Source organism: Solanum dulcamara, chromosome 11 (genome assembly GCF_947179165.1).
Source record: "Solanum dulcamara chromosome 11, daSolDulc1.2, whole genome shotgun sequence".
Taxonomy (NCBI): domain Eukaryota; kingdom Viridiplantae; phylum Streptophyta; class Magnoliopsida; order Solanales; family Solanaceae; genus Solanum; species Solanum dulcamara.
In genome coordinates this window covers 59,934,106-59,949,069 of record NC_077247.1, presented here as the reverse complement: position 1 = coordinate 59,949,069, position 14,964 = coordinate 59,934,106, and the positions used below count along the sequence as shown (strand labels likewise).

At 33.7% G+C, this 14,964-nt stretch overlaps 2 protein-coding genes across 2 annotated transcripts; one reads left to right on the top strand and one right to left on the bottom strand.

Moving 5' to 3' along the window:
* Window positions 1-4,057: 4,057 nt before the first annotated feature.
* LOC129873580 (uncharacterized) lies at window positions 4,058-6,967 on the bottom strand. The gene is made up of 8 exons (XM_055948701.1): window positions 6,788-6,967; window positions 6,407-6,522; window positions 6,176-6,290; window positions 6,009-6,074; window positions 5,521-5,617; window positions 5,344-5,411; window positions 4,661-4,698; window positions 4,058-4,535 (listed from the first exon to the last, which is right to left on the bottom strand). The coding sequence occupies exons 1-8, from the start codon at window positions 6,800-6,802 to the stop codon at window positions 4,310-4,312; spliced, it is 741 nt and encodes a 246-aa protein (XP_055804676.1). The 5' UTR covers window positions 6,803-6,967; the 3' UTR covers window positions 4,058-4,309.
* Window positions 6,968-9,712: 2,745 nt separating this feature from the next.
* LOC129873579 (SPX domain-containing protein 4-like) lies at window positions 9,713-14,846 on the top strand. The gene is made up of 3 exons (XM_055948700.1): window positions 9,713-10,168; window positions 13,676-13,841; window positions 14,034-14,846. Exons 1-3 carry the CDS (start codon window positions 9,899-9,901, stop codon window positions 14,501-14,503), a joined length of 906 nt encoding a protein of 301 aa, XP_055804675.1. The 5' UTR covers window positions 9,713-9,898; the 3' UTR covers window positions 14,504-14,846.
* The last annotated feature ends 118 nt before the right edge of the window (window positions 14,847-14,964 follow it).

Genomic DNA, 14,964 nt, shown 5'->3' with positions numbered 1-14,964 from the left:
TGCCCTTTTGTTTAATCAATATTGTAAAGATGATTAAATATGAAATCATAAATACAAGTAGTTCTTTATTGAAGTATAACTTTATAAGTAATTTAGTTACTCCTAGAAAACTACAAAATTTCATTAATGAAAAGTGTAAACATGGAATTTTTTTTAAAATATTTTTCTTGATTTTTGAACAATTTAATTATTTTGAATAATAAAAAAAACTCAACAAAATTTAATTAATATGAAATAGAGGGAGTAGTGATTAAGGAAGAAAGAAAGAGCAGAGTATTATTCTAAAGGCTGAATGTGAAATTTTAATATAAGCCGCTTTTACGGATGGAATACTTATTAAGATGGCTAATAGGGAAATTTAAGAGAAGCTACATATATCCTACGGCTACTATTTCTATTGGACAAATAAATGAGTGTCTAACGTGAAATGACACTGAAACAGTGAATGAAGAAGAATGGACCTCCCTTTTGAATAATATTAATTCTTCTATCCTAAACTAAGTTGAATTCCACGTCTATAAGACTAGTTAATTACTGTTTGAGCTTTGTTTGGATGTTGTCTAAGATAAGTACTTCCTCCATTTTTATTTATATGTCACTATTTTACATTTTACGTTCATTAAGAAATTAAGTAAATTTACTATTCTATTCCTATTTAATATTTTTTGAAGTCAAGTTTTTAATCAATGAATATGACTCAACTTATTTCGATTCACTAATTTGATCAATATCCATGAATTATTTACTTAGTTTTTTTATGTTGGTTAAATGTATATTTTCAATATTAATAACTCATAAGGATAAAATAAAAAAATTAATATCATTTATACATTAATTTTGTAAAATAACAAATATTAAGAATCATCCATTTTTATTAAAGATGAAATAAATTAGAACATAGGGAGTACCATGCTAAGTTAAAAGAATGCCACATACAATAAAGTGGAGAGTAAATTCTTTCTGGAAATAGCATAACATTTTTGTAGTAGTTCAATAAAGGAACCATTGGGCTTCTAGTTTTGGGGGACAGAACTGGAGGACCTAACAAGTCCGGATGACCCATTTTTACGAGGCCTCTTATATAAACCACATCTCATCATATGAGAGGTAGGAATAAGTAGGCTAAGCATGATTTGATAGTTATCGAATATCATATTGAAATTGAATTTTTTGACATCACACTTTGTATATTATTATATGGTATTTGGTGTGAGTTTTAAAAAAATATTGATATCTGAGGTAGTATTCATTATTTATAAAAAGATAACAAAAATATTGAATATCATATCGAAATATATAATTACATATATAAATTATATATAGTACTTATAAATACTAATTATATTTGCTTCAGAACTTTAATTATCATATCTTGATTGAAATATATTTTTTTCTTCTATAATTGATTAAAAAACTAAATTGCATGTGTGTATGGTATAATTGATACATATCTTTAAAAAACAAAGTCACAATTCTTCATTACATCAATTTATGTAAATTGAAGTCAAACAACCTATGATTATCATTTTATCAAACCGCAAATTATTGAAAACGAACTTTAAAATTTCAAATTATATCAAATTAATTTAATGTTCCAATAATATAATATTTTTAAAAATCAAAAATCAAAATTATCGAATGAAAATTTTCAATACCGTAATGTGCCCATCTTAAAAATAAGTACATCTCGAACACCATATAGTCGTGCTAAAGTTCATGCAGTCAATAGAACACCATATGTCGATATTCTAATTAGTTTAACACATTTCAATTGTTAATCATTTCTTTGATAGTGTTCATCAATTTATTTAGCTTAACTTTAATGCTTTAAAGGAGTAATAGTACGATGGACCAAGTTTTTTAGATAAAAAATAAGTAATTTTTGGGTTAAATGAGTAAAACACACCCCACCTAACCCTCGATTTTCAATTTTTTTATCATTTCTTAAAATAAAATTTTTATTTCTATTAAATTCAATATGCAAGTAGGAAAAAATATTTTTCTAAAAATATATATATACATATCAAATACAAACTGAAAAAATGTAAATTAAGTACAGAGGGTTAGATGGGTGAGTATGAAATTTTTTTAAAAAAATAAAAATAATAACATTTTTTTAAAAAGGAGAAATATGAATTATTTTTTAATATATTTTATAAAAAAAATTAAAAAAATAAAAGAACAAAAATTAATAATAAATAATAGTTTAGATATGATAGTCAAACTTTTAATAGTTTTTTACACCTATGTCAAGATAAAAAAAAAATAACTTACACTTTCAAAGAAAACACTTTTTAAAGCTGGGTCAATTATCCCAATACTATTATTTTTAAAATATACTTTATTAAAAAAAATAAATTCACAATAATATCCACAGTTAACCCATTCACAAGGTCGTTGGCTCTATCGAACATAAAAATAACATAGAAATTGGAGGTAGCATTTTATCAATGCTAGTCATGAACTGATTTCTACAGCTACTCTTTTGGAGACAGGAAGGAATGGAATTTTTGTTTTTTAATTATACAAATGGGCATGCTGATAAACTTGGTCAATTAAATCATTAAAATCTCACAATCCATCTAACATTCACCTAATGAATAAACTTGGTCAAACTACCAATAAACAAATTCTAATTCCTACGAGAACCAAGCAAATCTATACTTGAGTGAACAAGAATTTATAGCTTATTCAACAAAAAAAGAATCTAAGAAATTAAAGTCTTCATGATTTGTCAAACAATATTATGACCCAAAGAGTTATTTAAAAATGGATTGAATTTAAGGGCGATACAGGCAGCATAGACCTGAGATAATTCCTAGCTGCAAAGCGGAGCCCTATAAAATCAGTATATGCACTTTTAATATATTAGGCGTCTGGGCATATGCTTTCTGCCGCCACAGATCCTATTTCCTAGTGCAATTTTCAAAATAACAAATCATAAAGAGAATTTACTGATACTCCGTTGAAAGCTGCAAGCTCTCTCGTTAACATGGTGGTAGGGGAACCCTAATTCCAAAATTATGAGGTTTCGCGCTATTTATGGAGTACAGAGTTATCGTAGTTGGGCCAGATGGGCCAATTCCATTTACCAAGAAAATAAATGGGCCTCCATTTAAGGGATTGGAGGTTGAAACTAATTTGATGAATACGGAAATCGGCTCATTGGGCTTCCAGTTCTGGGCACAAAAAGACCACGCCCTATATTGCTAATGGTCTTGAATATTTGAACCCTTTCAAGAAAAATGAGATCTCTTGTTTTCTACAATTTGAATTTTTTTAAAAAAGACATCATTTGATCTTTACATGTAAAAATGAAGATCTTGGTAAAAAGCTAGAAAATTATTTCTCTTCTTTGCCCATGGAACGAAATTTATTAAAGTTTTTACATAGTGCAAACGGATCAAAAGTGTATAATCACATAGTTTCAAAATCAATCTTGTAAATCACCCATTAAGAAGAAAGTGAATTGAAGGAATTAAGACAATTGAAACAGTATCTCTTTAACATTTGAATGGTGATGCACTAAGTGGTAAGTCAACCCGATAATAATATATGTTTCAAATTTGTTATAACATACTGTTAGAATCGACATAATATTAAGCAACTTCAATATTAAATTATTCCACCCAACTATGTAAATCTGAAGTTCCTTACAACTGTTTGGATGGTTGTTACAGTATCATTTTGTAGATGCAAAATTTGAATAGATAATATCATTTATTGTAATTTAATAACAATTATATTCTTTACTTGGTGTGTATCATATTATACAATTACTAATAAGTTTACTTAAAAAAACTTAATTGTTGCAAGCATTAGATTTATATAAGAATTACAAATAAATTGAGACATTCATTTTCTTAATTTACACAAATAATGCCTGATAAATATTTTAAGATATCGTTGCGTAAAAATGAAAAAAAGAGGTGCAGAATGACAAGAGAGAGAGAAACCAAAAAGATGGACAAACTAGAAATCTGAGACATTGATGTCCAAATCACAACATATCTTTTGTTGAATCAAATGAGTCTTTTAGTTGTTCCGAATTTAACAATGCAATAAAATATAATTTGACACCAAGATAATATTATATGTAAAATAATAGTACAACACAACACAATACAGGGGTAACAACCATCCGAAAAGCTGTCGATAGCAACCGTCCAAGTATGCATAAAATAAGAAACCGTATGAAATGTCATCATCAACAATTTACGACAAGCATACATGACATATATGAACAACAATTTACACACCACCAGAAAATGTGAAAAAAATCACTTATTTTCACGTACAACACATTTTTTCAAGAAAACATTTTCTGAAAAAAGTTTTTCATCATAGGAAACACACCCCGCGTCTCTTCAGGAAATGGGATGGAAGCACAGCAATGGAAATAACCATTGCTATCGTACACATACCTTTGTGAAAGATGAACTTCACGGATATGACACTCTCCCCACTCTTCTGAGCCATATTGAGCAAAAATTGGTCGTGCATCAAAGGGATCAGTTTTTTCTGATTTTTTTTTGCTACAATTTCCAGATCAGTAAGTCAGTGCAAACTCAACAGCAAAGATAGTTATGCAACTGGTAGAATCATATTAGACTTCAAGCCGAGAATAAACGAGACACAATGAAAGAATTAAAAATGTCACCTTCTTCTATGTTGCGCATTCATTATTGTGGCATGCAACTGTATAAGAAGATGGCAAAAATAGAAAAAAAGGTAACTTTAGGAATTTTCACCAGGAGAGCTTCATGGTAAGAGGGAAAACAAGAAGCCACAAGAGACGATGAAATATATCGAGAAAGTAACTGCATACTTGAATAAGCTGAAGCATAATGTTTAAGTACTTAATGCTTGATACCAGAATAAAAATAAATGAACACCACAAGAAAGCACCAGCAAGCAAAATGCAACTGAAGAAATAAGTTCCAGGCATATAGTTGGAATGCAGGAGGTGAGAATAAAACAGGGTTCCAGAAAGCCAAATTCCAAAGGTATCAGAAATAAAATTGTTGATTCTTGGTAGTGAGTAAAACTGCTTCCCTTTTCAAAACAGGCTAGAACCATTTCTCGCTGTATTAAGAGATTCTCTACCAAGTGCCTTACATTTTTAGGACCTTGTTTTTTTATAGCCAAGAAATCCCAGAGGGAACTCGATGGATAACAAGCCTGCCTGTCTACCCTTCTCCACTTAAATAACAGACTTTTGTACCATAGATCAAAGCCATGGGGGCACTTCTAGAACCTTGACTGTGATGAATAAATTGCTTTTACGAGAAAAGAAGGTGGAGCGGTCGACAGAATAAAGAATTAACACCTTGAGAGCTATACCTCTAACTTATGGTTTGCATCTTTCTCAAGAACAAGACCAGCTTCAGTGAACGCATCAATTATCACCTCTAGAAAGGCTAAGGTATAACAAATGTAGGTACTGAATTCCCTTAAAAAAGCAGAGAAATTAAAATAGTGGCTAGGGTGAGGGAATAAGATGCCAGAAATTGTGGATACGACAGGCACGTAAAAGTCGGGATTTTCCACCAATTACTTCCAGAGGAGCATGTACAACATAAGCTTTTGCTGGAGTACCTCTATCTTTCATGCAGGCCTGCAGAAAAAGAATAAATTCTGAGTTCCAGGCTTCCAGCCAAGAAAAGTTATGCCGTTGTGAAATCTCATTATATGCAACAGCCTCGAAACATCCAGCATCTAAACGTCTACATGATATGTAGTCTCTCTCCCTAATACACACACAGGGACCAACCGAACGAAGAAGCATCCATAAAAAGACATGGAAGGAAAATGAAATCACTAGATATAATATTAGATTCTTTTTGCAGTACTAAATCATTTTGTTCATTTGCTTTGCGTAATTCCAAATTGGTCCATATTGCTACCAGTGGCATGGTTGAAGGCTCTAATACACATTTACCCATTGTTTGTTTCAGAGTTAAAAATTTACAGAAGCCTATCATTACATAACTTGGATAAAGACTTACCAAGCCCTTCAGTCTTATATAGACAGGTCGTCTCTCCAAAGCATCAATTACTTTTGGTGAGACACACTGGAAGGACAATGAAAAGCAATTTATTCATTTTGAAAAGTTAGACAGCCAAAAATATATTACAAAAGGAATAAAATGGTCATCTAAGTATAAACTTTTACCCGCAAAACCTCAGCGGCAGCTTCAATTCGATCAGTATTCCAAAGCTTCAGCATTTGCACAGTCAAGTGTAATGTTTTTGGATTAATAAAAATGGACTTCTCAATTCCCAAACCTGTTGAGTCGAAAAACATTTGTCAATTTAGTCATAGATTACGACATAATGAAGGAAGCAATGAGCCCCTGTGCTAAATTAAACATAATAATGATAAAAAATTTCATCTTGATTAACTTTATTAGTTCCAAGAACAGAGTTCTGAAAGTTGTTGAGCTTGGCGACCATTTCAGGATGCAAGGACAATGGAAGTGATACAAAGTGAGAGTCCTCAACATTTTTGCTTTTAATTGCCTACAGGAAAAAGAGGGCGACCATAAAACCTTAAGGAATAACTCAATAGTAGAAGTAACTCTCTGACAATAAAATTTTTATTCATGATTTTATCAGTACGTTTAGAATCAATCAAAGGAAAATAGACAGAGAACATCCATAATAAAGAGTCTAGTGATAGTGATAAAAGCATCCGCTGATGTAAATTGAAGATGTCAGGCCATCTCCAATCCATAACACCAAATTTTACAGACAGATAACCAAATTCAGCTGAAAAAACACTCACTTGAGAAGTCGTCATAGTATTAAAGCTGCAGGTCTCCCGTTGCTATGGAGGAGAGAATTTGTTAATTTTGACACTTCTCTTTTTGGGATGAACGGGTCAATCCACATCGTGTTTACCAATTTTTTCCAGTCTATTCATCATTTGATTGGATTGGACCCACCAAGTAGGAAAACTTCACATCAATTCATTCAAAAGATTGGGTCAGTCACCATTTTCATTTTTTTAATTCAATTATGGAGCAGTGTCACCGTTCAAACTATTTTGATCTGGAAAAAAAATACTAATTAGATTATAACTTATTCATTAATCGAAATAGGCCAAAATTGCCTTTGAAATATTGAAAATGGTATAAAAATGTCACGCATCCATCTATTGAGCCTAAAATACCTTTGACATCCATCTTTAGGTCCAAAAATAATTTTTTCTCTAACGAAAAAGGGCACTTTAGACCCAATATATGGATGAGGGAAATTTTTTTACCATTTTCAATAGTTCGAGTGCATATTAGGCCATTTTTAATTTTTAATTTTCAGAATCATCAAATCGAATTTTTAATTTTTTACCCACTGATTATTATATAAAATTCTGAAAATTAATGCCCTTGTCATCCACCTTTAGGTCCAAAAATAAATTGAATATTTTTTTTAAATACGTGGCGACCATCTATTGGTTAAAATTTAATTAATTAAAATTAATGATAAATTAAAATTTATTTATCAGAATTTTAATCATGGAAAAGGGCCTAAAATGCTCTCGAACTATTGGAAATGATACAAAAATGCCCCTCATCCATATATTGGATCTAAAATGCCATTTTTCGTTAAAGAAAAGATCATTTTTGGACCTAAAGGTGGGTGTCAATGGTATTTTAGACCTAATAAATGGATAATGAACATTTTTATATCATTTTAAATAGTTTAAGTGCATTTTAGGCTCTTTTCCATTCTTTAATTCAATTCATTTTATTTTATGAAATGTTTTCACTTCTGCTTTTGATAAGTGACATGACAAAACTAAGGCGCAAATACATATTAATTATAAATTATGTTAAAATTATATTGTACAACATATATCATATATTTTTTGAATTACTATAAATACTAATAATTTCTTAATCATTAATACATGCAACAAAATGAAATAAGAGTAATCTTAGTAGTTTAGTTGATTGTCTGTCTAAATTTGATCTCTACATTAAAATTTACTTCCACATTTAAAATCTTAGTAACTTAGTTGGTTGATTATCTAAATTGCTTTCTATTTTGGAATTCACTCCCTAGGAAATATTAGCAGTTCAGTTGTTTTACCATCTAATTTCAAACCTTGAAATCCAGTTCTCCATTTATAATTTTAATAACTCAGTTTGTTGAGTATTTAAATTTAATTTCTACTTGAAATCTACTCCCCTTTTAGAATCTTAGTAACTCATTAATGGACTATCTAATTTGATTTCGCACCTTTTAATTCACTCTCCATTTCTCCTTTTTTCGTTGCTCCAAATTTAAATGAAAAATTAACAAAAAAAAAAGGAGAAGAAAGAAGTGCGGGAAAGTAGAAATGTGGGTTTTGTTAGACCCCCAAGTTCGAACCTAGACGCAAAGGGGCGAGGGCAGTGTCAAGGGCTTGTACAATGCCCCTTGACACGGGCCTATGCGGCTATGGCAAATAATGTGCGGAGTTGCATGCCTATGGCATGGTGTGCAGCTAAGTTAAGATGCTTGGATGTTGGTAAAGCAGCTTGACGAATGTCAGTGGCGCGACAGGAGCATGTCACCAGTCGGGCATGCGCGCGATAAGCGCATGGCACCAGGCGGACATGTGTGCAGGCAAAGGGTTGGCACCGGCTAACATGAGCATTGACATGGACTGGCTGGGGCCAAGGCGGATGGACGTGGCAAGCGTTGGCATGGCATTGGCAAAGCCAAGGCAGATGGACATGGCAAGGCATTGGCATGGCGTTGGCGAGGCCAAGGCAGATGGACATGGCAAGGCGTTGGCTAGACCAAGGCAGATGGACATGGCAAAACGTTGGCATGGTGATGGCATGACATTGGCGTAAAGCTATGAGGCGAGGATCAGGATAATGCACGCGCGAGGCACTTGAACGAGGCGTGCGCGCGGCACATGCAGAGGAGTCATGCGCGAGGCACATGTGACGGTTATGCCCGATTCTCTAAAGGCTTTACAGACGTGGGTGAAATGTTAGGACCTGTATGTAGGCCATGATTCCCATGATCCCCATGTAAATGCTGGCACATGCCATGCACATCCCTCCCCTTGTAGTTGCTTGTAACTGCCCTGGTAGGTTGTATATATGTAGGACGAATTTGGCTAAGGCAAGGGAGCAAGAGTTTTGTAGGCCTTCCAAATTCGTGAGTTCCTTTTTGTATATCTAAGTGAGAGATAATAATAAAAAGGTTGGGCTATACCTGTAACGTTGCGTGTCATTTGTTTATATTGAGTTTGATACGAAATTAAACTAAGTATCAAACGTGTGTATATGTTGATAGGTTGAAATTGACTGCGACGCTGACTGTTGGACGGTGGTGACGTTGAGGAGAAAAAAAAATCACCCATGTTTCAGTTGCCTCGTTGAGAGGACAAACACAGCTAAAGTTGGCAGGTCAATCTCCATTTGTACAAGTATATTCCTTTCATGCACATAAAAAGCCATTACAAAATTCCCAAGTTGACTTTTCAACACCACAAAGCGTTTGCTATTCTGCCTTTTGGTTAACTTTACAAACCTACAAACAAGAGAAACACGAATTGTCAGTTGTGAGTTAATATTCTGTAAACAAAAGATTCCCAACTCCATCGCAACCTTTTTTTCTACTATTTCTCGCATATACGTAGCATTCATAGTTATCTTCATTATATTCTTAACAATCCAAAAAGGCAATAAAATAAAATATAATCACTGCGTTTACCATAACTGATTGTATCTTATAATAAATAATAAAAAATGTTTCCTCTTTGTTCTTTCATCACATGATTACAATTAGAGACCCAAAAGGAAATTATTTGATCAGTTGTTTATTTAATCTAAATAAGATGAAATTGATTTGATTGTTGTGTTTTTCTGGAAGAAGTGAGTGATTAATTCTTGTTATGAAATTCGGGAAAGAGTTTACAACGCATTTAGAAGAAACCCTACCCGAATGGAGGGACAAGTATTTGTGTTACAAACCCCTGAAGAAGCTTCTCAAGCACCTTCCTTCTACCGGCGATAATCTTCCTGACGGCGGTGAGAATCCTCCGGCTCCGCTTCCACCTCCGCCGCACTTGCAGGACTGGTTCGTCAGAATTCTCAATGAGGAACTTGACAAATTCAACGATTTTTATGTCGATAAAGAGGAGGAATTTATTATTCGTTTACAGGTTTCTTTTCTTCTTCGTACAAATCTAAGTATGTCAATCAATCAATCAAACTTCCTATTATTAATTGGGGCCGGCTATATGAATCCATTATACTAATCTACGCCCAATTTCTTAGAATTTTATCTGAAATTTTGATTGATTCATATTCTTTTACCACATTAATCTTGTAAATTGCACGGGGATTAGCTGTGATCTTTACTGCTTACATGATGTTTTTTGCCCTTTTTACTGCTGATTATTCCAACTTACAATTTAATCTCCATAAATTGTTTGTTAATTTAAACCTTTGACGGATCATGAAAGGTATGAAGCAGGGGTTTACTTGTACTGCTTGTTACAATGGATTTCTAGAGTTTGAATGTATGATGAATAGAATGGGGAGACTTCATTTGCTTGATAAATGGGTTGTCTAGGCCAACTTGTGCTTGCTATCTTCAGTAGCATAAGTATCAGATAAGTCTACTCATCAAGACTTGGTAGATGGAAGAAATCACCTGCATGAAGAGATTTTTAAGATTTCATCTGCTGCTACGTCACATAAAAGTTCGTATGCAGCATTGACTGGAATTCTACGCAAATATAAAGCAGGTCAAATGTTATTGTGGAAATTGATGACATTATTTGAAGTACAAAAAGAGGGAAGTAGATGCAAAATGAAATTATGAGGAACTTGAGAGGGGTGACAAGAACTTAATAGCTACAGCAAGGTGAGAGGAGATAGATATACGCAAAAACAAATAAATAAGTGGTCAGGGAGAAGGTATCACAGGAGCTACCTGGAGAATATTCTTAGTTAAGCTGAAGCATAAGAGTATATTGATGGTATATTCCACCTTAGTGCCTTTCAAACTTGTTGAACTATTTTAAGAAAATGACCCTACATACTTAAATTATAATACTCCTGTCATAATCAACACGACCTACGTTATTTTTAATCTTATAACGGTGGTCCCGAGCGAATTTATGTCCACCTTGATTCTACCGAATTCCTGCTACCTCCCACCAATATAGATATAGGTAACTCTAACTATCAACGCTTTTGCATATCACATATGGGGAAAATCACCTAGTTTTTTTTTTCTCACTGGGATTTAAACTCTAGTCTCCAAGGTGTTCACCCACTTCTTTGATTACTTGGCCAAACTCTTAGGTGCTTAATCAACAGAACAACCTACCTTGATTTATGTAGTTAAATATCGTACAAACAGCCTGTCAATCCATCATCAAACAAAGCCTTTATCTCAGATCAGGTGTATGAATCCTCTTATACCATTCTACTCTATTCAGGTCCATTTGATTGTAATACTTTAAATAACATATTTGAACTTATTGTTTTTTTTAAATAAATTTTGGTATTTTATTGATGAATTAATGAGTATAAACACCACCTTACACCTCCTCGGGCAATGCTCATCCCCTACATGGCCCAATCGACTAGGAAAGAAATAAACAAACAACCAAAAACAAATACCTAACACTTTGAACCTCCTTGTCCCCTCTATCCCTTAGCTGAAGTTACTCTCAAATAGGGACATTTTAGTTTATCACTATTAATGATCTTTCTTCCTGCTACTTTCAAACTGCTGAAATCTTAGTAGTTGCACCCTCTTTTATCGATTGCAATATTTGCCAAGTAGTCTATTAGTTGATTTCCTCCCCTGAGAATATGCTGGAATGTATGTTGTTTTTTCTGTAAAGATATTTTGATTTCTGTCACCATCTCTGTGATTATCCTGGGACATGACCATTTTTCTTCTAGAATCTTGTATAATAGCATAGAGTCTGTTTGAATGATTATATTATTGTGTTGTTCCTGCCTGCTATGTTTACATGCTTCTAGAATGTCTTCGCCTCTGCTATAGTGTTAGTCGTGTTTTCAATAGTAACTCCCTCTTCATAGAGTAAATCCCCTCTTTCATTCCTCAAACAAAAGGCATAGGAGCTTATACCTGGATTTTCCCTCGAAGCTCTATCTGTATTGTATTTTAGCCAGCCTACTGGTGGAAAATCCCACAATACTCTTGTTATCTTCATCTTGGGATTGTAACCTTCTAATTCTTTAATCATATCTGGCCAATTATTAGGACATTTCATATTAGGATTCTTCATTTGTATCATCATGAAAATGTTCCTGGTAATATTAAGAATAACTCCCTCAATTGATGTCTTCTTTCCCTCATGTTTCATTCTATTCCTCCTTCTCCAAAGTTCCTATATTATAAAGCTAGGGATAGCTCTATAGTATGGTCTCATTCCTTTTTTAACATCTGTCTCCCACCATTTCCGAAAGGTATCCTTTTTAAAGTGACATTTACAATGTGGAGATTATGGAGGGAACTTTCATGTCATTATGTGTTGCATATGGGTACAACATGGCATCCCTAAACTTAGATTGCCTAAGAAAAGTTCCTCCAAATTTGATGGTGCTGCCAGTTAGTTTCATCGTTGTTGTATGATTACTGCCTAGTTTGGAAAGGGTTTGACAGTTTATTTCTCTTTTCCCACAACTGCCGGTTCATTGTGCTATTTTCTACTGCAAGTTTTGTTTGTTAATAAGCACTATACATAGTAGGAGTTAGCAATGAGTCATGCTAACATTTGATGCTAGTAGCAGTCTAACAGATATTTTTTGATTCACTACAACTAACTAGTTGGTCCTTGGATACTTTTATGCTTTGTATAAAACTATTGTAGGGTGACAGATTAACATATAAATTTAAATTGAAGCATTCTTCGTGGAGATAAAAAGCACTCAAGGTGAAAAGTATGTGCTATTTGACTATAGCTAATGTCAATCAATATCTTATTTTTTCCCCTTAATTTGATTTAGTTGGGTCCCTTGGTCTCCATAATGCTAGCTTTATACAAGTTGTCAAATTTTCATGAATGATGAACAATTTATCTGAATCATGCATGGGCTCAGGTTTGATCTTGACAACGACATTTGGCGCGATATCATAATGAGCATTTCCCCCCTTTTTTCTTTGCACTAATCAGAATTTGATGAAACTTGGAAGGGAGGAAGTTAGACTTTCGAAGTTACTCTCATCTGTTTCATGCCTTGGGTGGAAGATTGATATCTAGCTTAGTCTTGTATTAGGATTGTTAGGTGGTGAAATGAGTTATGCAATATATGATATTTAGAAGTTCATTCCTTTTTGGATTTGTTGGTATGCCGTGGAGGATGACATTCACTTGTGGCGGTTGATGGGCAATAAGGAAAAATATATATGTTTGAATTTATCAAGGGAACTTTTTTCATTTGGACTTGGATCGATCTCTCTAATGGAGTTCCAGAAGGGGACTGAAAGTAGGAAATTTAGTTCTCTTTCTCTTTTCTTGGTCTTGGAGAGGTAGGATTGGGAAGGAAGGGTTCAAGAAAACATGCCCCAGAGTAAGCAAGTAAAAATTTAGAAGTGAAAAAAAAAAAATACTCAAATATGTGGGTATCAATTGTAATTGTCTTTCGTATGCAAATTGATCTTATCCTATCTACTTCTATACTAGGAATTGAAGGAACGAATTGAAAGAGTGAAGGAGAAGAGTGGCAAAGATGGAGTTCTCACAAAAGACAGTGAATTTAGTGATGAAGTGATGGGTATACGTAAAGACTTTGTTGCCATACACGGGGAGATGGTTCTTCTTAAAAATTACAGCTCTCTAAATTTTGCAGGTACCGCAGCAGTTACACTCTATTTAAAGCATATATTTGTGATATCAGTTAGTTACCATTGCTCAAGCATGTGTGTTTCAAGTATCGTATTGCTCTTGTTTTAACGGAATAACAACCTCATGTAGAGCCTGTTTAAATTTTATGCAAGGCAAGTTCCATCAGCTTTCCATAACAAATTGTTTTTTCCCTCAGGTCTTGTTAAGATTTTGAAGAAGTTTGATAAAAGAACTGGGAGATTGTTGCGTCTTCCTTTCACACAACTTGCTCTTGATCAGCCCTTCTTTACAACGGAGCCTCTAAATAGATTAGTTCGTGAGTGTGAGGAAAATCTTGAGCTCCTATTTCCTTTGGAAGCAGAAGTTGTAGAATCAGATGCTACTGCAGGAGGAACTACTTCTTATGCTTCAAATGTTTCTTTGGCACTGCCACTTGGGGAAGATAATGTGGATATATATCGAAGTACACTTGCGGCAATCAAAGCTATTCAGGGACTGAAGAAGGCAAGCTCCACATATAATCCACTATCATTTTCATATATCTTTGGTAACCAAGATAATGATAGCACAGGCGCTATAACTGCAGAAAACTCTGATTCAGACCAGTTGGTTGCCTCTCAGAGTGATAAAGATACAGGTCAAGAGGATTCCCATCCACCGGAATAGAGTTCACCGTTCTAGTTTGCCCAGTGGTTTGCTTCTTCATTGTATACTACTGTTCTGGAATAAATTGCTCTCCAGCTATAACTTTTAGCACTAACTGGACTTTAGTGATTCTTGGATTGCTTCTCATTTGTTTGAAACTTTTAGAGGGCAAAACCTTCTAAGTTATACATTCTGGGGAAGATGTGTAGCATCGAAGTTAGTCTTTTCAAAACTCGAACACTCTTAAGATATAGGTGCTACCATTTCTGTTAATGGTGTGTTTATTATGTGTCCAATCTAACTATGTCGCGAGTTTTGATCAACAGATATGAAGTGTGTTTTCATATAGAAAAGGAGTATTATGTTGTCAGTCTAATCTATAGGCATAATACATAAAACAACACTCAAATGAAGTGTGTTTATGTACTGTGCCTAATCCATATTATATTCCTTCGTTCTTCTACTAATACGTGTCCACTTAA

What these genes read in the sequence shown, in the direction of transcription:
- LOC129873580 (XM_055948701.1), bottom strand. An exon ending in TCTGTTCTTGGAACTAATAA is followed by an intron (nt 6,291 to 6,406) that starts AGTTAATCAAGA and finishes TTTCGACTCAAC; the next exon opens with AGGTTTGGGAATTGAGAAGT. An exon ending in CTGCCGCTGAGGTTTTGCGG is followed by an intron (nt 6,075 to 6,175) that starts GTAAAAGTTTAT and finishes TTGTCCTTCCAG; the next exon opens with TGTGTCTCACCAAAAGTAAT.
- LOC129873579 (XM_055948700.1), top strand. Translation starts at nt 9,899, where the DNA reads ATGAAATTCGGGAAAGAGTTTACAACGCATTTAGAAGAAACCCTACCC. An exon ending in AATTTATTATTCGTTTACAG is followed by an intron (nt 10,169 to 13,675) that starts GTTTCTTTTCTT and finishes CTTCTATACTAG; the next exon opens with GAATTGAAGGAACGAATTGA. An exon ending in CAGCTCTCTAAATTTTGCAG is followed by an intron (nt 13,842 to 14,033) that starts GTACCGCAGCAG and finishes TTTTTCCCTCAG; the next exon opens with GTCTTGTTAAGATTTTGAAG.